The sequence below is a fragment of the Tigriopus californicus genome, chromosome 10, assembly GCF_007210705.1.
Source record: "Tigriopus californicus strain San Diego chromosome 10, Tcal_SD_v2.1, whole genome shotgun sequence".
Taxonomy (NCBI): Eukaryota; Metazoa; Arthropoda; class Copepoda; order Harpacticoida; family Harpacticidae; genus Tigriopus; species Tigriopus californicus.
Window position 1 is genome coordinate 3,150,402 of NC_081449.1, and position 20,490 is coordinate 3,170,891.

Below are 20,490 nucleotides of genomic sequence, written 5' to 3' on the forward strand. Positions count from 1 at the left end.
CTTTCACAAGCCTTCTGTTGAAAAACGACTTCAGCTTTTTCTTTCTTGGGCATTCTTTGTGTCGTCTCCTGGTCAGGAATACATCTTCTACGAGTACAAAAATGTCAAAGACATGCCCGTTTCAAATGGCGCTTATTCTTGCTCGGGTCTATATGAAGAGGCTCAAAGGGCTCAAAGGGCTCAAAATCATCCAATGTAAATGAGAGAGAGAGAGAGATTAAGGCTGCCCTTCAGTATTTTAAGGTCAAGCAAATTCGTTTCGTTCCCTGGATCTGCGTTGTCCTTCGGGCGAATTTAGGCAATGAGTTGAAGTGCACGTGGCAATTCCTGGAAAAGGCACATACTCACATGGACTACTTTAGCCTCTTTGAATGACTCTCATGAAAATGTCCGGGCACTTTTAAGCGTGAGAGCAGTTTTTTATGCCTTCTTCTCTTGACAAAACATGTAACGAACTCTAAAATAAAGAAGTTATAAGGGATCTGACGCCCAAGTGGACCAACATTATCAGTCGTCTAAGCAATTTGCCAAATGGCTTTCCGAGAAATTTGTCAACCAAGTCAGGATTGTTGCACTTGTCATTCCCAACATTTCTCTTACCACCGACCCAACCAAGGGAAAACAATCATCGAGGAACACGTCGAGTGGTTGTACCTTTCTATTTGTGGTCGCACCTCCCAATATTGAGAAATAGTTGGTCCAAACCTGCCTCCATATTAGAAGCCTTGTGTCACGTCGTCCTAGCTATTAAGCGCAAAGGAACCCCTGGAACCGAATCACGCACTTCTTCTTAGATTAGATCCTAGGATCTGGCTCGCTGACAATCAAAGACTAGAGCCTGAAATCGTATCCGTGTGACAAATGATGTTCGGGGTAGAGCTTCAAGTCTCACTACATGATGGTTTTTGCTCTTTTTCTCCTACGTTCTACCATCATGCTACTTTCCAGTGAGGTTGAATTATGATCCCGCTGACTCAGGAGCAAATGTGTCACCCTGGTGGATAAGAGATCTCTTGTAGTAATCCATCAGGCGCGGAGGGATCTATTTCACGTTTTCGGGACACATACTGACAAGTCTGTGTATTCATTCGGCTATTGTGGATACCAACCGCAACTGTGTAACGGTTCAGTGATGGTGGGCAATTGTCAAGACTCAGGAAAGAACCTGGCGATACGAAAACAGAACTTTATGACGGAAAGCACGTGCACGAATGTCCATAACATTCAGCTGAAGTGGAGCCCGAGTGAAGGGACTGAATCGAGGTTGATTAAGGTACAGGAAACGAGAAGGAATTGGTCAAACTGCTTTATTCGAACAAATCTGGGAATAGTAGGAAATTTGAAGGGACGTTCTCAATGGTTATTTCGCGTATGGGCATTGAGGAGCTTTGAGAACACTTTGCATAAAAGTGGCAATATGGTATGATGTCTTCAGGAAACTTGAAGTTAGAAGAGGCGCTAACTACGGGGTGTCTGTCACAGCTCGGCATTATGTAATTCGATCAAAATTCAACAATAAAGAGATCATTCACTCTCTTTATGAGAAGTGTTTCACATTGAACATGAAGTAGGGGGCGGGGGAATCATGCGGATAAGAATTAGCTTATATTTCTTTCAATGGCGAGTTTGAGCTTCGTCAGCAGCCAGCAAATTGTCTGGAACTATCTGGCAGTTCCAGGACATTTCATTCAATCTACTCACACAGTTTGACCAGAGCTCTGATGTTTCAGAACTCTAGCCTTTGCTAAAGGAGAAATAGGAAGTTTAGTAATCACAAAACTGGTCACCCTTTCCAAACAAAGATTACAAATATGATTCATAGAGCTCATCACTCAAGAGTGGATCAGTGGATTTGGGGACTTTGCCCCGGAAGACGGTGATCCCTTTGAGGCTCGCGGATCTCTCTAAATCACTGATACAACTCCCGACAATGGGGTTGGCAAATTTGACCACGGATGTCCGCTCCACATGACCGTTGAGACGGTCCACAGATCTTGTCAATGGCTCATAATCATCTTCCGTGTCAAATGTGTGGGAGAGCTCGGCCTCGCAATCTACAGAACTGGTTGACTTCCGCGAGTGCCCGTTAGAATAACGAGAATCATGATGGTAAACCTCGACCACGCCCCCTTGAAGATATTGAGGCTGGCCATGGTTAGCTCGAGAGGGTGGGTTACACTGAGAATTGCAACAAGAATGACTTGAGTAAGTGTGACCGCTCGATTGAGGCGAAGAGCACGAGGGTCCCGTTGTGGGCGAGGTGGACGTCGGGCGACTGGCCTCTGAAATGGTTGATGGATCCTCGTTGATGGTCACGGTCGTTTTGGTGATACTAAACGACACTTGTGGGCCTCGGGGCTTGGTCGCTTTCCCATTGAGGTCATTTTTGGTGTTCCTGGGAGAGCCTTGAGAGGAGGACTTTTTCTTCAGGGAAGAGACTCTTAACCTCAAAATGGAAAGCTCTTGTTCTCGCTGAAACAACAGAGGCAGGGGCACATTTATTGGGGTACTTTGACCTCACCCACTTCCTTTCTCCCAAACGTTGGGGTCTTTTTCCAAGGCAAATTTCAACACAATGCTGCTCACCTCTTTGAGAGACATCTTAAGAACTTCATTGTCGGCATTGACTTTCTTATGTTCTTGCTCCATTTGCCGATTCACCACCTCGCTTTCTTCTTTCTCTCGGGGGTCGTGGGCATGTTTGCGGATGAATAGTATTTTTGGAACATAGATCAAGGCCATGGATAGGTAACAACAAAAAATGTTGGCAAGGGATACAAAACAGAAGGCCGCATTTTGTTGGTCACCTGCAAGAAGAGATAATCGCTTTTGTCAAGGGCGATCAACGTTGGTCCCATGCCCATTCATGCATAACCAGTGATAGATTGAGAATAATCATTAATCTAGTTTCATTCAGGAGACTTGGCTCTTTAGAAAGTTGACCTTCATTTGTTTTTGTCACCTCTGGTGTTCATGATCTTGTTCACAATCCGACGATTAATCCTTCTAGAAACACGCTCATATTTTGGTGCTTGATGTACTTTACTTTCCACGGTTGTCATAACTTTTATTATGAAATATGTACTTCAATGTCAAGATCTTTATTGGCATTTTTTGTTGTTGCAGAAACAACGAAAACACCTGTGGATTTTGTTTATATTTGTATAAGGAGAACTTTGAGTTGTCACAAATCAGTTTATCATATTAACAAGAAAACAAAAGCACGTTTTAATTTTTAAGTAATATCATGCAGTTTTTACGCACTCTGTGTGATGTTTTCACACGAAAGTCTGCTTTTATTAAGCTGAGATACATAGTTATTTGAGTTTGAAAGTTGCATATTTTTAACAAAATGGTCATATCGTGACCAAATTTTACATAATCTAGACATATGTTCAATGTGAATTAGTAACCGAAGGTACATATAATATATATTGATGAGGTTCTTGAAAATTTTGGGCCTTTATGTAGTTTTAGGGGATTAGTGTACTAATTTAGACTAAAGTGATGTTTCAAAACACATTTATTTTGATTTCATAAGCTTGAAAATTACTGCATTGAATCTTAGCATTGCAGAATACATTTTAACATAGTTTCATGTGCACCACCGTGTCTGGCCAATGAATTCCATTGTTTGAACCAAGCCTAGTCTTTGACTGAAAACGATGGGATCCATCACTGCCAAAGGCTATTTTCCATTGGTCTTGGGGATACAGCAGCATCAATAGCTAAACTTGTCTATTTTGGTGGCCAAGCAATTCCTAATGCCACGAATAAGGCCGCACACGATCCCAGCTGCTGCGGGGAAACGAATCGTGCGTGTCCTTGTTCCCCACGTCGGATCCAATTTGTTCCTCCCAACAATGAGCATTTGGTTCAATACGCAAGTGAGTTTACAAAAGCTAGAGGCTAGCATCTGTTCCCTGACATCATCTCACTCCTTCGTACTTTACGGTTCTTGATTGGTGGTTCCGAGATTGAAGGCCGGGACGCATCTATTGTGACGCCTCATCAAGCTTTATCACTGGGTCCATAATGCAATGAGGGTTCCTTATTCCAAAAGTACAAGTACCTTCACCATATGCTGAAGAACCCAACCAACCTGAACGGCCCTTATTCTGATATGCAACTTACTTGGGTATAGAATCCGAGTTGTTAACACTACTGGACTACTGATCATAATAATAATCATAATAATAATGGAGGAAACAGTGGCAATATCTGAGGTCCCGGAAATTAACTTGTCTAGCAATTGTGGACCCATCAGTTGTGGACTCAATGAGATAACCACCCAAATGGAACAATAAACTACTCTCAGCAAGAGCAAGAAAGCAATAGATGATTGAGATAAAGCCAGAATGTAGTGCTGTATTCCATTAGAAACTGAGCTGAAGTCTCGGAACCCAGACTCCAATGAAGAGCTGAAAGACAGCAACACAATTAATGAGCTCTGGATGCCTCATTAGAGAAGCAATACGATGGTTTTTATTGCAACTGGAAACACTTCCCTCTCGTTTAGAAAAAAATGATCTCCTCTAAACCTTTCGGGAACTGAGAGAAAAAAGGATTTTTGCTCAGATTCGCTGGGCATTTTTACATGGGCTTGGGTCATAAATTTTGATTAGCGTCATCAGAGCCCTTACTTTCATGTCTGCTTAGCAACTTAAAAGTCCCCAGCAGAATGAGCCCCTAAAACTAATACCCACCAAAAGACTCGAATTCATTTGGAGAGCGAACCCCGTGTCTTCAAAGACAAGGAAATCCAAGGAGGACCAAAGAGGATAAAATTTGTAATAAAGATCATTCCAAGATCTAGTGGCTTCCTTTTGGTTCCAGTTGGTTGGCGAGTATCTCGAGTCATTCCAGCCGAGTAAACGGCCATTTCCTGGCCAAGTATCCAAGTCTCGATGGTCTTTGCTGAACATTTTTTACTTTGAAAAGATCTTTATACCCCTGCGGTTTGGCCTCCCAATGTTCGCTTGGCATGCAAGCTAACAAAAGAAATCGCCCTTAAAATGCCCAGCAAAAAGGACACTTTTCCCCCGACATTCAGACTAGACTGGAAATCCAACACCCGAAAACAATTCCAAAATAGCTCTTAGCAATGGCTTCATTCATTGAGCTTCTGAGGAATCAAATTTGGCCCTTCGTATTTGTGGATTTTTTGAGTTCAAAGGTATTGAGAGAATTTGAGGGCCAAATACTGTATTCATGGGCCAAGGAGGCCTTAGGAACTCGGATCCATTGTTCAAAAAACCAGAGAACTGATCTATTTGTGTTACACTCATCAAAGAGCTGGTTTTAAAAGCTTCATCAGAAATGAACTTGACCAAGTTAAGCTACTCTAATCATATTTGTCAAGTTTTAGTGGTTCCTAAGCTCTCTCGTCTTTTCTCGTTGTTCTTATTTGGAACGTACTTTGGAGAACGGGCTTGAATGCAAATCCATTTATCTTTGAGCGTCCAATGCATTCCCAAGAAGTCTTCCCTGGAGATACATATTCATTGAATAAGCGACCTATCTAGACGTATAGCCACAAAGATAAGTAGACTAAGACAAAGGAAAGAAAACATCCAATGGTCAAACCAATATCAACGACTAGGGCTTCTCTGGTCCCAAACTTTCCCTCGAGGCCCATGAAGAAATCTCAATAATAAAAGAAGCGGCCATTTCGGGATTAGAAAACGGGGCCGTTGTCTCTGTTTCTGACAACAACGAACCAACTTCTCACAATGAGACCACGCTCCAACGAACTTTGGTCAGTGTCGTAGTAATCTTCCATGTTGGTTCCCGATGAGTGGATGGGCCAACCTTATATGAAACTTATTGGCGTGTGCTCATCCCGTTTTCTTTTGTGTTACTTGATATTCTTCACATGTTCCTCACAAAGAACTGACGATTCATGGCAGACCAAATACGTCATTGAGGTTTCTTTCCCATGGTATGATGACGTAGATATACCATGAAAAAAAAAATGCTAGTTTGGCACGGCCTTCAATTGGTTGCCTTCAAAAGTGAAGGTGGGTCTGGCCAATGTATGTCGTAATCTTACTTGTCGATAATTGTGTGAACACCCTTGAGCCTTTTCTACATGGTCGTTTTCAGACTGTAGGATAAATTAGTGGCGGACCAATAGGGATCTTAATCAAAAACCGATACAAAGAGGAAAAGGAGATGGATGAATGAAAAGCTAACGAACAGATTTTGTGAGTCTGACTGATATTTGCCTAAAGCTATTTTCACAGAACAGAACTACAAGGCCATGGGTCGCCCTCTATGTCCGGTACTTACCAACTAAAAGCATGACGGGCGCAGTGATGGAGCAAAGTATCACAACATTGTAAACAGCCATTCCCACTAAACGGGAGTCATTGATTTGCTTCACCTTCTGAGACCGCGTTTCATAGGTAAGGAAGAGTCCAAGTATGAGCTGAAGACCTTTATAAGCGTAAATGATTCCTGAAATACAAACAAGAATTCGTCAGTAAGCTCTCCCATATCCCGCTAGAGAGCGCTCTTCAGCAGCTCTCCTATCTTCATGAAAAGAAATTTGCATTCAGCGCCCTCTATAACCTATTCCAGAAAACTAAAACGTATTGTAGATCGTAGTTTAAGTATAACCTTAACAATATCATGTAGTACTCCTTGTGGCATGAACGTTTGCCTATCAGTTGATCGTGTCCAATTAAACCGCATACAAAAGCAATTTTCACCATGTGAGGGCATGAGTCAAGTTTGAAACCACCATTTCAAGAGAACGCATGACGCTGTGACGATAAAATGTGGCATGAATCATATTTCACCACTAACCACCATCTGGCCCTCCGATCAAAATGGAGACCCAGACGAGCCTAAAAGCCAAAGGAACCGTCTGAAATGTGTCATTTTGCATTTTTCATTCGTTGGAGCAACATCTAAACTTTCGGCCAACTAAGTGAGAAATGGGATCTCAAATTCCCGCTCAGCGTCACCAGAAACGTGCACTCAAAGAAGTAATTTCATTCACAATGGAAGAAGAGTTGGGCAGGGACGGGAAAACCGTTTCGACCAGGACAATCATATCATCCCGACCCATTATCTATCGCATCTGGATCAAAAATAGTACTCGTGAAGGTAAAATGCCTTTCTTATGAAACTTTTTCATCTAATAGGGCGCGCCCTGATATGTAAGTTACTGGTTGCAAGAGCTCAGTGGAACATGGCGCCATCTTTAATGCCTTTGATGCAACTAAACGGCAATATCAAATATGGAACTAGTTTTCGACGAGGTTCATTTTACTTTTGAGCTTCGCTCAAGAAAAACTACGTAATTGTTCGTTTCGTAGATCCAGGCCGAGTAACAATTTTATCATTGACGGCCTATCAAAGATACTAATGTGGCGTTCCTAGCTATTTATACATATTTCACAGATAGACCTATTACGAGCGAGCGTATGCTCGCCACACTAACATGAAATGATTTATTTGACTATACAATTACGGTAATGAACTAATCCACTGTCCGTCGCACTAGCCGCATCGGGACAAATTCCTCCTTGAGGAAGTTGAAATGAAACGCAAAATAAGTTTAAAAAAAGCCAGAATAAAGCACGACATCTATGAGATGGTATGTCATTTGGCCCTAAGAACGTAGAACATAAACATGAATATAAAGTGGGGTCTAATTATAGATGTATTTTAGAGTTTCGCTTTCGCGCCCACGGCAGATCTCACGAGGCCTTCTCGACTTCAAAGAATTCACGTGGCTTCACACCAGTTCCCAAGGGCAAGTCTTGGGCCTTCACTTTGGTCCAATTAAATCAGGTAAGGAGAGGAAATTGGGTTCCAGCAGGATATTTATTTCGGCCTTTCAAGTTCGTCCGCCTCAGGCCGACACTAGGTTGGGAAATGATGAGGGCCTTATTAGACTATAACCCATCAGGACGAGTAGTAGCTAAAGAAGACCCAGATATAAATCACCCTTTTCATCCGGACCGATCCCACTCAGGCATTGATGCCTTCACTCGTTTGAATACCGAATCTCCAGACTGAAGCACAGAGACTCCTTGGGGGTTTGAAAGGGGGTCTTTTCGACAATTTAAGATGATCTCCAGCTCAAAATCCCCCCAGAGACTTGGTTCTGCACAAAGGGCCTGGTGGGGCAGGTCGTTTTGCTAATGATATATGAGCGAGTGTTAGGGATCGTGTGTGAGGAAATATGGCAAAAGAAACCATTTATCCGTTTAGAGTTTGTCCCCCCCCCCGTTACTGAAGTCTCAAAAGAATAGGAAAGGTACCCAAGGAAAGGATGTTCATCCTTTATCTTTTAACAGGACGGGCAGATTCCTCATTCGTCATTGTCTTACATCAAAATCCTTTCCAAAGATGGCTCACATTTCTGGGATATCACAGCTGATTTGGAAGAGGAAAACGCCTTTGAGATCTTCTGGAATCCTACGCTCCAACATTTTGCTGTCAGACCCTATTATACACTCACAAAACAGTATGAGCCAACGACGAAAACTAGTCACTGATGGATATCTGCGATTAAAATGTCAATTTGATCTCAATAAAAACATATGGCATTTATGAAACTTATAAAAACGTTTTTAATACTATACACTGTATTGCTTGTCATGTGGGTCTATTTTTGAACTTCTAATGTCAGATGTAAAGAACAACAAATATCCAGTTTTTGCATGCAGACAAACTTTTGACGTTTTTGGCTTTCTTTTTTTGACCTTTTCAGCGTTTTGAAGTGGCCACCCTGAAATTGACGTTTCATCAAATTTCACTGCAAAGACACTGAGTTAATATTCCCACCGAGACAATCCATAACGTGGGTGTTTTCTGTACATTTCCAATCAAAGGATATACATTCATAATGATTGACGATTACAAAAATGCTTACCAAGCCAGACTTTATGGTGCTTGGACTTGCAGTGTTCCAATTGGGGCAGTATTTCGATGTCATCATCTGGATTGGGTGCGGCCAATTTGGCAAAATTCCGGACTTCTCGGCCTAAAGGATCAATCACGGTCCAGATGGTGAGAAGGATCACATCTATCAACAACAGGAAGGCCACGGCCAGCCACAGCTTCCAAGGAACAACTTCAGCCTGTGGAAAAAAGGCCTTGAGAATGAACATTTAAAGCACCAGATCTCGTTCCTCTCCCCTCGTCCCAGTTCCCATCAAAAGGCACTTCTTATCATCTTTCGCCTCTTTCTGGTTCCATGTTCCAGTTGCTTGTCTTAGTTTAGAATGGAGCGAAGGAGGGGAAAGGGGGGGGGGGATTTTGGGGCATCTTTCGCCCGGAAACACCGGAGAAGCGTAATTAAGATTAATGATAGGGATAATGAATGGGTTCTTTGGGCTCAAGCGATTTCGGGGAGGTATTTGAAGAGCTGAAATCGACAAGACGGGAACAGATGGGAATCCCAACCCAACCGGGCAACTCTTTCATTTCGGAAATGCGAATTCCATGAATAGAACATTCCAATAATTTCAGCTTTGGAGCCAAATTGCAATTTGGAGGACCTATGAAACCAATGAACAAAAAAAGAAGCTCGCTATCGAGCTAGGCCCACTAATTGGATTGTTGAGCCACTTCTTGAGAAAGGCGCTCCAATTTGGAATTTATTTCACATGAATTGACCCTTAAAAAAGACGTTATGGCAAGTTCGCTGAAGAACCTACTACTAATCCTTAACCGACAGATCGTCGATATTTTCTCAGGAAGGACATATTCTATTCCTTTTATTTTCTTATCCATTTCCTTGTTCAACCTTGTGGTTCGTTTAGCATGCTGACTGTATTCATTGGATTAAATATAGCCTTTGTTCATAACTTGCAACCACTCTTACGTTAAGATGATGTGAGCGAAATGAACAGGTTGAGGTAAATTCGTTTCGAGGACGCTAATCTCTTGTTTTCCCTTGGCAATAGGCTGTCGTCCATCTACTTGATAACTTTGTAAACCCTCGTTCATGTAAGATGGGCATGATTAATCTCGTCGAGTGAGTTTTGATAGCCCTGACAAGCAGATGTGTAGGAATACTGTTTTTGCCGTGGATGGTCATGAGAATCCACTAGAGAGGACCCTTCCATCAGAATTCAAGGGCAAGGAAGGCATATGATATAAAAGTGAATTTCGCCCTTTGTTCCTTTATTCCCTTGGCACCTAAAACCTGACAAAAGTTTGTCCCTCTCCCCAAAACAAATGAAAAGTTTTCCATCCAAGCAGACTTTTTCCCGTCTTCTCAAGAGACTTCGCTCAGGTTTCTCTGGCCTTGTCTGACGCTCAAGGGTTGAAGTATCTATCCTCTGGCAGGAAAAACATTTTAAAACATTCACAAGTGTTTTTGTGCGCTCTAATTGCATAAAAGAATTATTCCAAGCATTCTCGTAGCTTCCGACATCGCTTATCATCATTTATCATTTTCAGTCAGGGAACATTTCAACACTCTGATGCTCTGGCATTAATTCAAGATAAGCCTCAGTCACCTAAACATAGCAGATAAAGTAATAAAAACTATGAGGAGGAAGCCAAAAGAGAGAGATGATGAACTTGGAATTGTCAAAGTTTATGAATACCCATCCTGTAAAAGCTCTTGTAAATGAGCGTGGATTTCGGATTGGTTGGACTCTGAGCACTTTAAGCGGAAAGTCAAAAGTCAATCGAGCAAAACGTCATTACTTTCCATCAATTTGATTGCTTGCGGAAACCCGTAATGCAAGGGTTGTAGTAGGTTAGATGACAGGAAGCAAAGTGAACCAGACGGAATAGTCAAAATTTGTAGGCTCCCACCAAGTACAATCGTATATTGAAGCAGATCTACTGATGAAATATAAATGACAATTCATCTGCGAAGTGACTTGTAGACAAAATATTGAAGATCCCAAAAATGCCTCACTGTACAGAGAAAAGCATTTTAGGAATTGACACATTCCTTGCATGACATGACATATTCAACAAGCATTGCCGTGGAACATCCCAAAATAGTTATTTTATTGCCAAGGAGTTAAAAGCTATTTCCTTTCCAGATAGCTTAAATGACATATTGACTTTCACTTTTTCTCTATTGCATATTCATTTTCAAATCTAATGCCTTAGATATAGCAAATGAAGCATCTTTTAAATCGAATTCTATAGAACTATTCATAGCATTTATAACATGTGACGACATCACACGATTGATGTATGAAAGCTAGGCTTCCAGATTGTCATCTTTACTGAAGATTAATCGAATTTCTAATCCAGAATGCCAACTTTTGCCGTTCGTAGTAGTCTTTCGAATGCAAACCTTGAGAGAACTTGGCTCTATGACCACAAATATTTTTTGGAAATCGTCAAACTAACCTTAATCAAGTCATTGAATTGAATTTTACACTTCAACTCTTTGGCAGTTTTTTTAACTTCTTTTAAAGGTAAGTGCTTCCACAAGCAAGACATATTTAGACAGCAGACTTTTCTTCATCTCTTTCAACATGAAAATAATTCTAAAGGCGTCATACATTTCCGATAAAACTGATCTTTTGTTCTGGTGTTGGGATCCCTCCTCATCTCTAGGTAGCTGTGTCAGGTCCAGAATTGGGAATTTCAACAGTTTCACTGGCCTATTTTTTAGACAAATGAAGGCAATAAAAACCAAAATATAAATCATCAGATTAGGCCAAAAAAATTCTCGGGTTTTGAAAACACATTTGTAAAACATAGTAAATTTAAAAAAAGCAAGAATACGCACAAGAACTGCTTTTTCAGGCTTTGAAGTATGTTTTGTATCAGTTCATGAGTAAAAATGCACTGTTAGTTAGACAGTCCCCTTCCATAATAAATTACCTGAGCTGTAATTTAATAATTAAAGCAAAGATCTTTTACGCGTGAAAGGTTCTAGAGACCTCCCAAGAAATGTGATGACCTCATCTCTTTTCCAGCTTAAATGTCCCTCAAACTGGTCTGCCTGGCTTGACGGGAGTGCATAGTCTTAGTCACAGGGCTTCATTGATCGAACCACGGACTGCTAGAGACATGGACTGTGAACGGAAGCCAAAATTTGGTATCTCCTAAACCGTTCATCTTTCTCCAAATAAGCACTTAATACGACCACAAGATCTGGTTGAATAGATGATCTTAGCCAATTTGAGCCCAAACCGATGCTTAGGCAGCTCAGGAGACATGGTCAAAGGTATGTAGTAAACACTGCATGAAATTTGAATTTTCGGCCTGCTCTTGGCCAGTTACGTAAGCTTTTGACAACATAACTTTGAAACGATCCACTTTACAAGTAAATGATAGAAAAATGACCTACCTTTAATTGAATATATCTGCATTTCTCATTTATTTTATTACTTGAATTCGAAAAGTGGCTCAGGGTGGTTATGACCAAGAGCAGGCCGATTTGGCGGGAAGCTCGTTCGCAGTCCATATTTCTAAAAGTCCGTGTCTTAGGGAATATATCTACGTAGCGGTAAATATTTAGGAGTAGGACTGAAAAATCTTTGAGCGAGAACAAGTTTAATGATCTTACCGTTTTCCCATCTTCTTTGGACATCCGGGTGATTCTGTGAACCCTCCAGATTTTGCTGAACATGGCTCCATACGACAATGAGAACCCGGTGGTCAAGAGCCACGTGCCCAAGTGACACGCTATGGGAAAGACACTTGAACTGACAAAGCGACCATCCAATCCTGAAATATGAGACACAAAGCATCCGGAACATTCACTTTTGGTACGATTAAAAGGTGTTGTCCAAGATTTACCTCCAGGTACTAAGGCCAAAAGGCAAAACATCACTCCAACGAGCATGAGGTTATTGCAAGATGGGTGGGAATCACGGATGATTCTGAAAGGAAGATCAAAGACGTATTTCAAGGACTTAATTGAACACATTTCTTTCCATAAAAATATGAAGAAAAAGCTCGGCCACTCTGCATTTTGGAACACATAGAAAATCGTCAAAGTCGATGATGGCATAAGAAAACTAATATTTGCCACTTTTATTTGGTTGCTAACCTTTGATGGGACAGGTAATGATTTTGAATGTCCCCGGTATTCATGCAAATGTCAATGTTGATTTTAGAGCAAATTCAATTATCTCGACATTTTGAACGTAATGAAGAGGAAAGGTTTGGCGAGTCAGGGTTGTCAAGCTCAAGCAGCGTAAACCTTGATCAAGAATGTCTGTCGCCTTCAATAATTAGCACCCATGACGAAGATCAATTCCTTTTGGTATGATTTAGCATGAATCCCAAATAATCTATTCATGCGAGTGAATATCGTGACGCTTAACCGACTTCTTATCGGTTGCCAAAAATGGGAAAGGGTCTTTTGTCATGAGATTCAAAATCGAAAGACAGTTTTGATACGACGGTTTTAAATTTCTGATTTCGGGATTTTATCACCTAAACATGTTTTGATAATGCAAGAAAGAGAGTGGGTTCGTGACTTTTTGCGTCAATTCCGAAGTCTACAATGATCTTTTGGAATTCGTTTCCTTTTTCACCAAATTACATTTAAAGTAAGATATGTTTTCAGTAATACTTTGATTACATATTGTTTCAAAGCTGGGTAGTCGTTTAAGTTCCAAAAATCATTAATCGGCATATGGCAGAAGTAAAGTCATCTTTTGACTGATTTGCTTTTCAAAAGCACGATTTCTGATTTGCATGTTTAGCATGTGTAATTAGGAGAACCAATTATTCACTTGTTACCCTCTATGATTTCTGCTCAACCTGCAAATCAATTTCGAATCCGCCCTCTTTTAATTTAATTTTGACTGAATTTATATATTCGCAAGCGATGTCGCCACCTTCAAATTAAATAGCCAGACATCAAAGTCGTGTGTTCGAATTGGCATCCCTGAGCGAAGACCCAAGTTGATGCCTTCAAAGACAATGTAAACTCTGCCAGATCTCTAACTTACCTCCGATGAGAATATTTGAAGTTGACATAGATGAAGAGTGCAGCAAAAACACAGCCTAAGATCACCAGGAACACCATGGCTCCATACAGCCAAAGGTTGACCATCATCAGCTCTGTTTGAACGATGGTTCGATCTTGAGGGACCTTGCCACCCCTCCAGATGACTTTGTCGTCCTCGATGTCGCCGTATCGTGGGTTGACCCAACTCATGTTGTCGGTCTTTTGGTCGTAGAAGGCGACCACCTCATACACCGCATCTTGCAGTTGTTCCACTTTGGTCCACGCAATTCGGTCCCCGGTATCCTCATTGAAGGCCACGCGACCCTGAAAAGATAAGTTACCCACAGAATGACGATTTTATGGGTGTTCGATATTTCATTTGAGAGCGGGAATGGTTGTGGGGCAACATTCTGTCGCAAAGGATACTCCAATATTTCGTGAGGGGGCGGGTGGGAGCCAATAAATGTTCCGAGGTTGGTCGGACAACCACTCTCGAAATTAGTCTCTTGACACCTTGGCGGGCTCAAAATAGGCTCATTCGAGGCCAAGCAAGGGATAACGGAGGGCTTGTTCAAAGGTGCAGAAGGAAAAGAAGGAAGGGCCTTACGGAGATTCCGTCAAATTTGACGTCCCCGAATTGGTCCAGGATAATGTTCCCGATCTCCTTGTTCTCGTAGTTGTAATCCTCAATCGTCTGACCCATGGCTGCCAACTTGGCCATGGTGCTATTCAGAGCTGGAACGAAAAGAAAAAAAAAGACCATCAAGCTCCATTTTGAAACTGGAAATTCTCAGACTTCATTCATCATTATTGGCAAATTTGATTGATTTTCTCGGAGATCGATTAGGGATTAAAGTATGACGCCAGAATGCCTTGAGGGTTTCTACTGCAGTTTCTATTGTAGCTTTTAGGTTAAGATTTGATTCCGACGTTAAAATATAAAATGATATTTTTTAATGTAAGTATGTCAAGATATCAAGTTTAATGAAAAAAGAAGAAAACATGAAGTGGTTGAAGGAAACTTTTTGCGATTTTTTCATTATTCGCCCCAAGAGGTTAGTTGGGCAATTACTACGTTAGACTACGTTAGACGTCCCCAATTCAACTTTGGAATGAAGATAAGTTTCGCTGTCAGGTTATATTTGCCATGGAGAGATCTGTCTCTCGGTTCGACCAACCAAATTAGGCCTCTAGTAAGAACAACATACATGAATGCCGCAAGGTGACCTTTTGAGAAAAAAATCACATGCACACGCGGCCAACCAACGTGTTGTTGAGCCTTTGAGCAAATGAGAGGCTTACCTAGAGCGACAGCCCAAATGGCGTCATATGCTAAAGGGGCCTCCAAATAGCCCTCAGGCATAATGCCTTTATCCACATTCTTCGCATATCTTGGGTTATCTCGGAGTAATCCCTTCAACTGGTCGGCGAACTCGTCAACAGTCTGCAAAAAAAATGAGATTTGGTCCTTAACATTTGTCTTAGCCCTCAGAGTTTTGCACAGTTCAGCGTTGGGATAGCTTGAATAAGTGATGAATGTGTTCAGTGGGAGTCTGAGGTTTGTCGGCTTAAGCTCGTAAATCACCGGGTCCATGACACACAGAGTCCAAGAACTTCATTCGCGAAATCTTTGAGGGGGTTCAACTTAATGGCTCATTGTCGCTGTTGTCTAGTTGAACGTAGGAGGTTGGTTACCTTGCCGGAAATGGTTTCAGTGTCATCCTGGTTCCATTGCAAGGCCTCAGTGGTGAAATGACCTTCAGCGGCTTCGGTCATCTGACTCACGGTACAATTGATATTCTCCTCCTCCAAATGTTTCTTATTTCGAAACCAATCGTCTTCATACCAACCGATGAAGAACCAGACATATTTGGGCCCAAAGATTTTCTGAAAAGTATCATGATGTCATTTCTTTTTATAGCCTCATAGACGCATTCAAGAAATTTGCTCGTGGACAAACGATTCCGTCTGGGTCGGCGGGACTTGGGTGATTAGGAATCTCATGATTTATGTGTACCTGTTTGTAAATTTCGCACAAGACCTTCCTGGCCGCCTTGGCATAGAACAATCCAACGATGACACGGGCATCCTGCCGCTTGAGATTGGCCACAGCTGCTTCAGGATTTCGGAGGAAGCTCTGACGAATATCGATATTGATCCCGGCATTTTTGCAACGCGCCTCCAAGTCGTCCAGGGTCTGCAAAGAGCGATGATATGAAGGACGGTACAACGATCCTGGTTGAAACAAATGCTCTTTTGGTGTAGACACATTTCAAGCACGCGGGAGTTCGTAAGAGATTGGATTGAATGCATTCTTGACAAAACAAGACGGGGCCAATTCGTTGTTGGCAACTCGATCACCTTGAAGGTAGCGAACACTACAAGTCTAATACTGTCTTTATAATGTCAAATGTTTATAGAAAATATGATCTCCTTTGTAATGTGAGAAGCAATCCCCCTCTATCAATATCGAAATTAATGACCAAAAATTTATGGAGCCATTCGTTTACTTTCAAGCACAAGGATGATGAAGATGCCTCCTATGCACGACGAACTAAGTTATACAGTCGGTGCTTTCACAACTCTTAAAGTCTGAAACTCCAATTCGTCTCACTTGGATTATGTTCGGTCGGTAGGACTGTTCCCCTCAAACCAGACTTTTAATTACCTCCAGGGACTAAGTCCAAGTAAACTGCATTTCAAGCATTGCGAGACGTAAGGTACAATGAGAGGCACCAAGGATTCATTCACGTATATCTCCTCGTACTCTCCTCTACTAGTAGTGAAGTCTCGCAAAGAGCTTCTTCCAAGTGTCTAGTTCAAGTTCCTGGGAAGATGATATCAGAGTTTTGTTTGGGGAGTAATTAATGGATGAGCAAGTTTTCCTTTTCCCCCTCTTACAAAACTGCAGAGCTGCCGCCGGGTAAGAGGTTTTCGAGGCCATTTCTCTGTCCTTTTACCATTTGAGAATGGCTCGAGTTGTTGTTGGGGATCTGGAGTTTGGAAACCTCCTTCTCAACCTCCCTTGGCTCAATGTTGAGCTGAGAGAGAGAGGGCGAGCATAAGCCTTTCAAATTCATAAAGTGTGACAAAGCCTAGTTGATCCATGCTTTTTTTTGCACGGCCGTTTTATCCCAAGCAGATACGTCATTTAGGCTGAGCTCGGCCAGACATGTGAACATGCCTAAAGACTTGGTTCGAGTCAAAAGCAAGTTTAGGGAGGCTTCAAAAATTGCAATCCCTTGATCATAAGCAACGATACTGCTTCTTAGACGCAACACCTGTGCACTCAAACTTGCATGAAACTGGCATCAAAACGAATTTTCAATGAGAAGGATAGGACCATACAGACAAAGTCGAATTGACCCGAGGGCATCTTCCATTTAGGGCTGTAAAGAGTCTTTGAGATGACTCGTAAGGCTCGACTCGATTGGTGATGTTTAAGAGATGCCGAATGACTTTAAATGACTCGAGTATTCACAAACCATTTCAAACGGCTCCCGAGCCTTTGTTTTGTGGAATAAGTGAACATATTATTTAGAATATGGGTTTTCCATTCTGTTTATATCCTGGTTGTGTTTATATGCGATGGTGGCAAGAAAAGGCTTATTTTCAATTAGAATTGGTCCCGAAAAATTAGGGTTTTTTGGCGTTTCTTAAGCATTATATTTGACAAAAGCAAAAGCTCTCACACGACCCGAAGGAGATTGACTTGCATGACTCATAGGATTGAAACAAAATTACGTATTTTTCATCTCTGACCGTGAACGCTGGGTCTTGTCAGATCAAAGCCGCCTCAAAGTGACCGCTAAGCAGCTACGATATCTTACTTTGATATTCTTAAGGTGAACGATTTAGAAGTATTTCTGTCTTAGGTGACTTTTGTCGAGGGTCAATATGGAATTTGGCTATTTCTTGCTAGTTCATCTTTCAACATCTCTTTGACAAATCGCCAACTTCAGACAAGGACAGGGAAAGATCTCATGCATGAGACGGTTGGTAGAACGTACTTGCTCAATACTTTTGACTTATGCAATACCACATGTACTGTAAAGACATCAAAGGCAACATCAAAGCACCATTGGACATTATAAGACGAGCTGCTTTAGACGAGATGTAGCCGCCTGCCTGACAAGATACAGTACATGATTGATGTTCCTCTCATCATCTTTTGGGGAAATCACGATGGTCACCTTTGATATGGATCCATTTCCTGTCCTAAAAACCCTCTTTCATCGAATGTCTCTCTAGATATTCATGATTAATCTAAAGCAATCAGCTCCCATTGAAACTACCAAATTGACACATATATGACAAATTATAATGTGCATAAAATAGCCATTCAATTCTCAACTTCATAATAAAAAAAAGAAAGAAACTTCAACATCCACACGGACAGTAAATTGAGGCACTTGGCGTATAATTGAAATGCATTACATTTCCCGCCATTATCCTCATGATCACATTTACGGAGATCTTAACCCGTCTCAACTAAAAGCCTTTGTTAGAGTAGACAGAGATGCTCATAGAGTTGAAGGTGGATTATTGCACCATTCACTGGAAAGATCAAATGGGTCTTACCGTGCTGAAGACCTCCTCTGCCTCTTGAATGATGGATATCCGGGACCATTTGTAGCGTTGAAACACTCTGACACGTGTTGGATTATGAACTGTAGCTGATGGATGGGTGCGGAACAAGGTAGGAAAACGTTGCCTGGAAGGACGAAAAAACAATTTTCTAAATCGTTAGACCGACCAAACTTTTTGGCCCAAGCCAGAAAAGTTGCACAACGACCGGCCACTTTTTCCCTCCTTTCCCCAATTGCCTTTCGATCGTCTAGTTATAAACACCTAAGCAACTCCCAAATCCATTCGGGAATGATAGGGTTCCAAGGTCCAAACCCAGGACCCATTCTTTAGGAATGTAGTACACGGCTTAAAGTTAAAGGATCCGGCCCGATGTTCCCCCAACCTCCTTTTTCCCCACCAAAGAGATATACGCACGATTAAATTTGATTTAGGTGGTCATACATTGCCGGGTTTGTTGGCACAAAGGCCTCTCTCTCGAGGTTTGGTCCAAGTGAGCCACTTTATTGAAAAACAAGCCAAGCGCGATGAAAATAGAGTGTAAATTTACGACTGGACTGGGACGAAAAGGAGACGCCAAATTGGAAAGTTGTAAGTACTCGTACTATATTATAAGAGAAGAACTCTTGCCTTCGACGGTGTTGAGAGCCTTCCACTTGAAACCCAAACAGACGAACGTAATTGTAATTGGGCCAGGAACGTATTTGAAATAGAGGTATTTGAAGAAGTTGGGGGATAATTCAAGTAAAGTGTCTCAAGTAAGATGTCAACTTCGACAAAGGAGTCCCTGGGGAGGAATGAAAGTCAAAGTGCCGTCTGGTGGATTCTGACCAGAGCACGACCCAATGTGCTTACAAAGACGGGAGAAATTTGTTACCAGTATGGAGAACCATTTAACAATTGAATGCGTCATGCCAAGAGCGAAATTATGCAAATGTGCCCGAGAAACTATCGAGACTTACGTCTACCAACGGCAATTTGAGGACCGTTTGAATACAGAATAAGATCTTCAATAACACGGTTTTTTTTGTTGTTGCCTGACCCAATAACCACACTTGCATAATGTTAGAGAACTCAATATTGCATTGACAAGGAAAATATCAGGAGTGGGTATTTGGCAATGGAATGGAAAAAAGTTTTGCCCTTTGCATTCCAGGGAGGTCAGGAATCTAAAAAAAATCCCAATTCCTTCAGCTCTCAAGCTTTTTCTCTGCAATGCCCAATACTCGTTCATCCCATTGAAGACTTCTCAAGCAACTCTGGAGGGATACTCAAAAATTGTCTCAAGTCTGACATGGCCATACAAAGTTAATTGCGGTTTTTTTTTCTACTAGCGATTCCCTGATTCCACAATTTTTGATAATCAATCATCTTTAAAAGATAGGGTTTCGTTTTACATACGACCAGAGAAGCAACAGAAAGCTGAGATTTCCTCTTTTTGGCCGAGTTCGTGTCCAGATCTTGTTTCAGGTTTCCATGATCTAGCTCACAGATGAAAGTAGTAGTAAGTACACACGCAGCCACACAAAGACGAGAAAGCTTTCGGGGACTAAAGATTCCAAGATTCTATACTTTGATGGCAACCAACCAACCCACCAACCCACCAAACCAGTGGGTGCGAAAAAAGCAGGACCCAAAACTTGGGACTAGTTCCCCCGACAATAGGAGAGTAGATTGAAAAATGGCTGTGTTTAACACTGCTTCGCTGACCCGGGCACAATTCAAGAGTGAGGATGAGTCTCTTTTTTTTGCCCCAATGCAGAATTGGATTGTTCTTGCTGAACCATTGAACTCGAACTACCAACTGACAACTAATGGCCGACTTCCTGAGGATAGAGCGAATTCTCAGAAGCCCTTCTTTCCATCCTTGGAAGTTTCGGCCTTTAATCCATGCATAGCTAGGCGACTGCAATGGCATATTGTATCACCTTCAGACAGGTTCCAAGGAGAGACTGAATTTGGAAACAAGGATTGGTACCCTGTTCCCATGAGAGAGAGGG

General features: G+C 41.7%; 2 protein-coding genes across 4 annotated transcripts in view; one reads left to right on the forward strand and one right to left on the reverse strand.

The window, feature by feature from the left end:
* Nucleotides 1-1,293: 1,293 nt before the first annotated feature.
* Nucleotides 1,294-20,490, reverse strand: part of LOC131889057 (gamma-aminobutyric acid type B receptor subunit 1-like) — a 54,002-nt gene continuing 34,805 nt past the window's right edge. For all 3 annotated transcript variants that reach the window (XM_059238049.1, XM_059238048.1, XM_059238050.1), the window contains 12 exons: nucleotides 18,485-18,617; nucleotides 15,921-16,100; nucleotides 15,599-15,790; nucleotides 15,206-15,347; nucleotides 14,511-14,638; nucleotides 13,905-14,227; nucleotides 12,742-12,824; nucleotides 12,509-12,669; nucleotides 8,891-9,098; nucleotides 6,292-6,459; nucleotides 2,587-2,807; nucleotides 1,294-2,472 (listed from right to left, as the gene is read on the reverse strand). In XM_059238049.1, coding sequence (XP_059094032.1) covers nucleotides 1,804-2,472; nucleotides 2,587-2,807; nucleotides 6,292-6,459; nucleotides 8,891-9,098; nucleotides 12,509-12,669; nucleotides 12,742-12,824; nucleotides 13,905-14,227; nucleotides 14,511-14,638; nucleotides 15,206-15,347; nucleotides 15,599-15,790; nucleotides 15,921-16,100; nucleotides 18,485-18,617 — 2,608 coding nt within the window. In that variant the 3' untranslated portion in view covers nucleotides 1,294-1,803. The remainder of the gene's footprint in view (nucleotides 2,473-2,586; nucleotides 2,808-6,291; nucleotides 6,460-8,890; nucleotides 9,099-12,508; nucleotides 12,670-12,741; nucleotides 12,825-13,904; nucleotides 14,228-14,510; nucleotides 14,639-15,205; nucleotides 15,348-15,598; nucleotides 15,791-15,920; nucleotides 16,101-18,484; nucleotides 18,618-20,490) is intronic.
* LOC131889065 (uncharacterized) lies at nucleotides 6,598-8,638 on the forward strand. Its single transcript, XM_059238062.1, has 3 exons — nucleotides 6,598-7,113; nucleotides 7,682-7,803; nucleotides 8,313-8,638. Exons 1-3 carry the CDS (start codon nucleotides 6,942-6,944, stop codon nucleotides 8,511-8,513), a joined length of 495 nt encoding a protein of 164 aa, XP_059094045.1. The 5' UTR covers nucleotides 6,598-6,941; the 3' UTR covers nucleotides 8,514-8,638.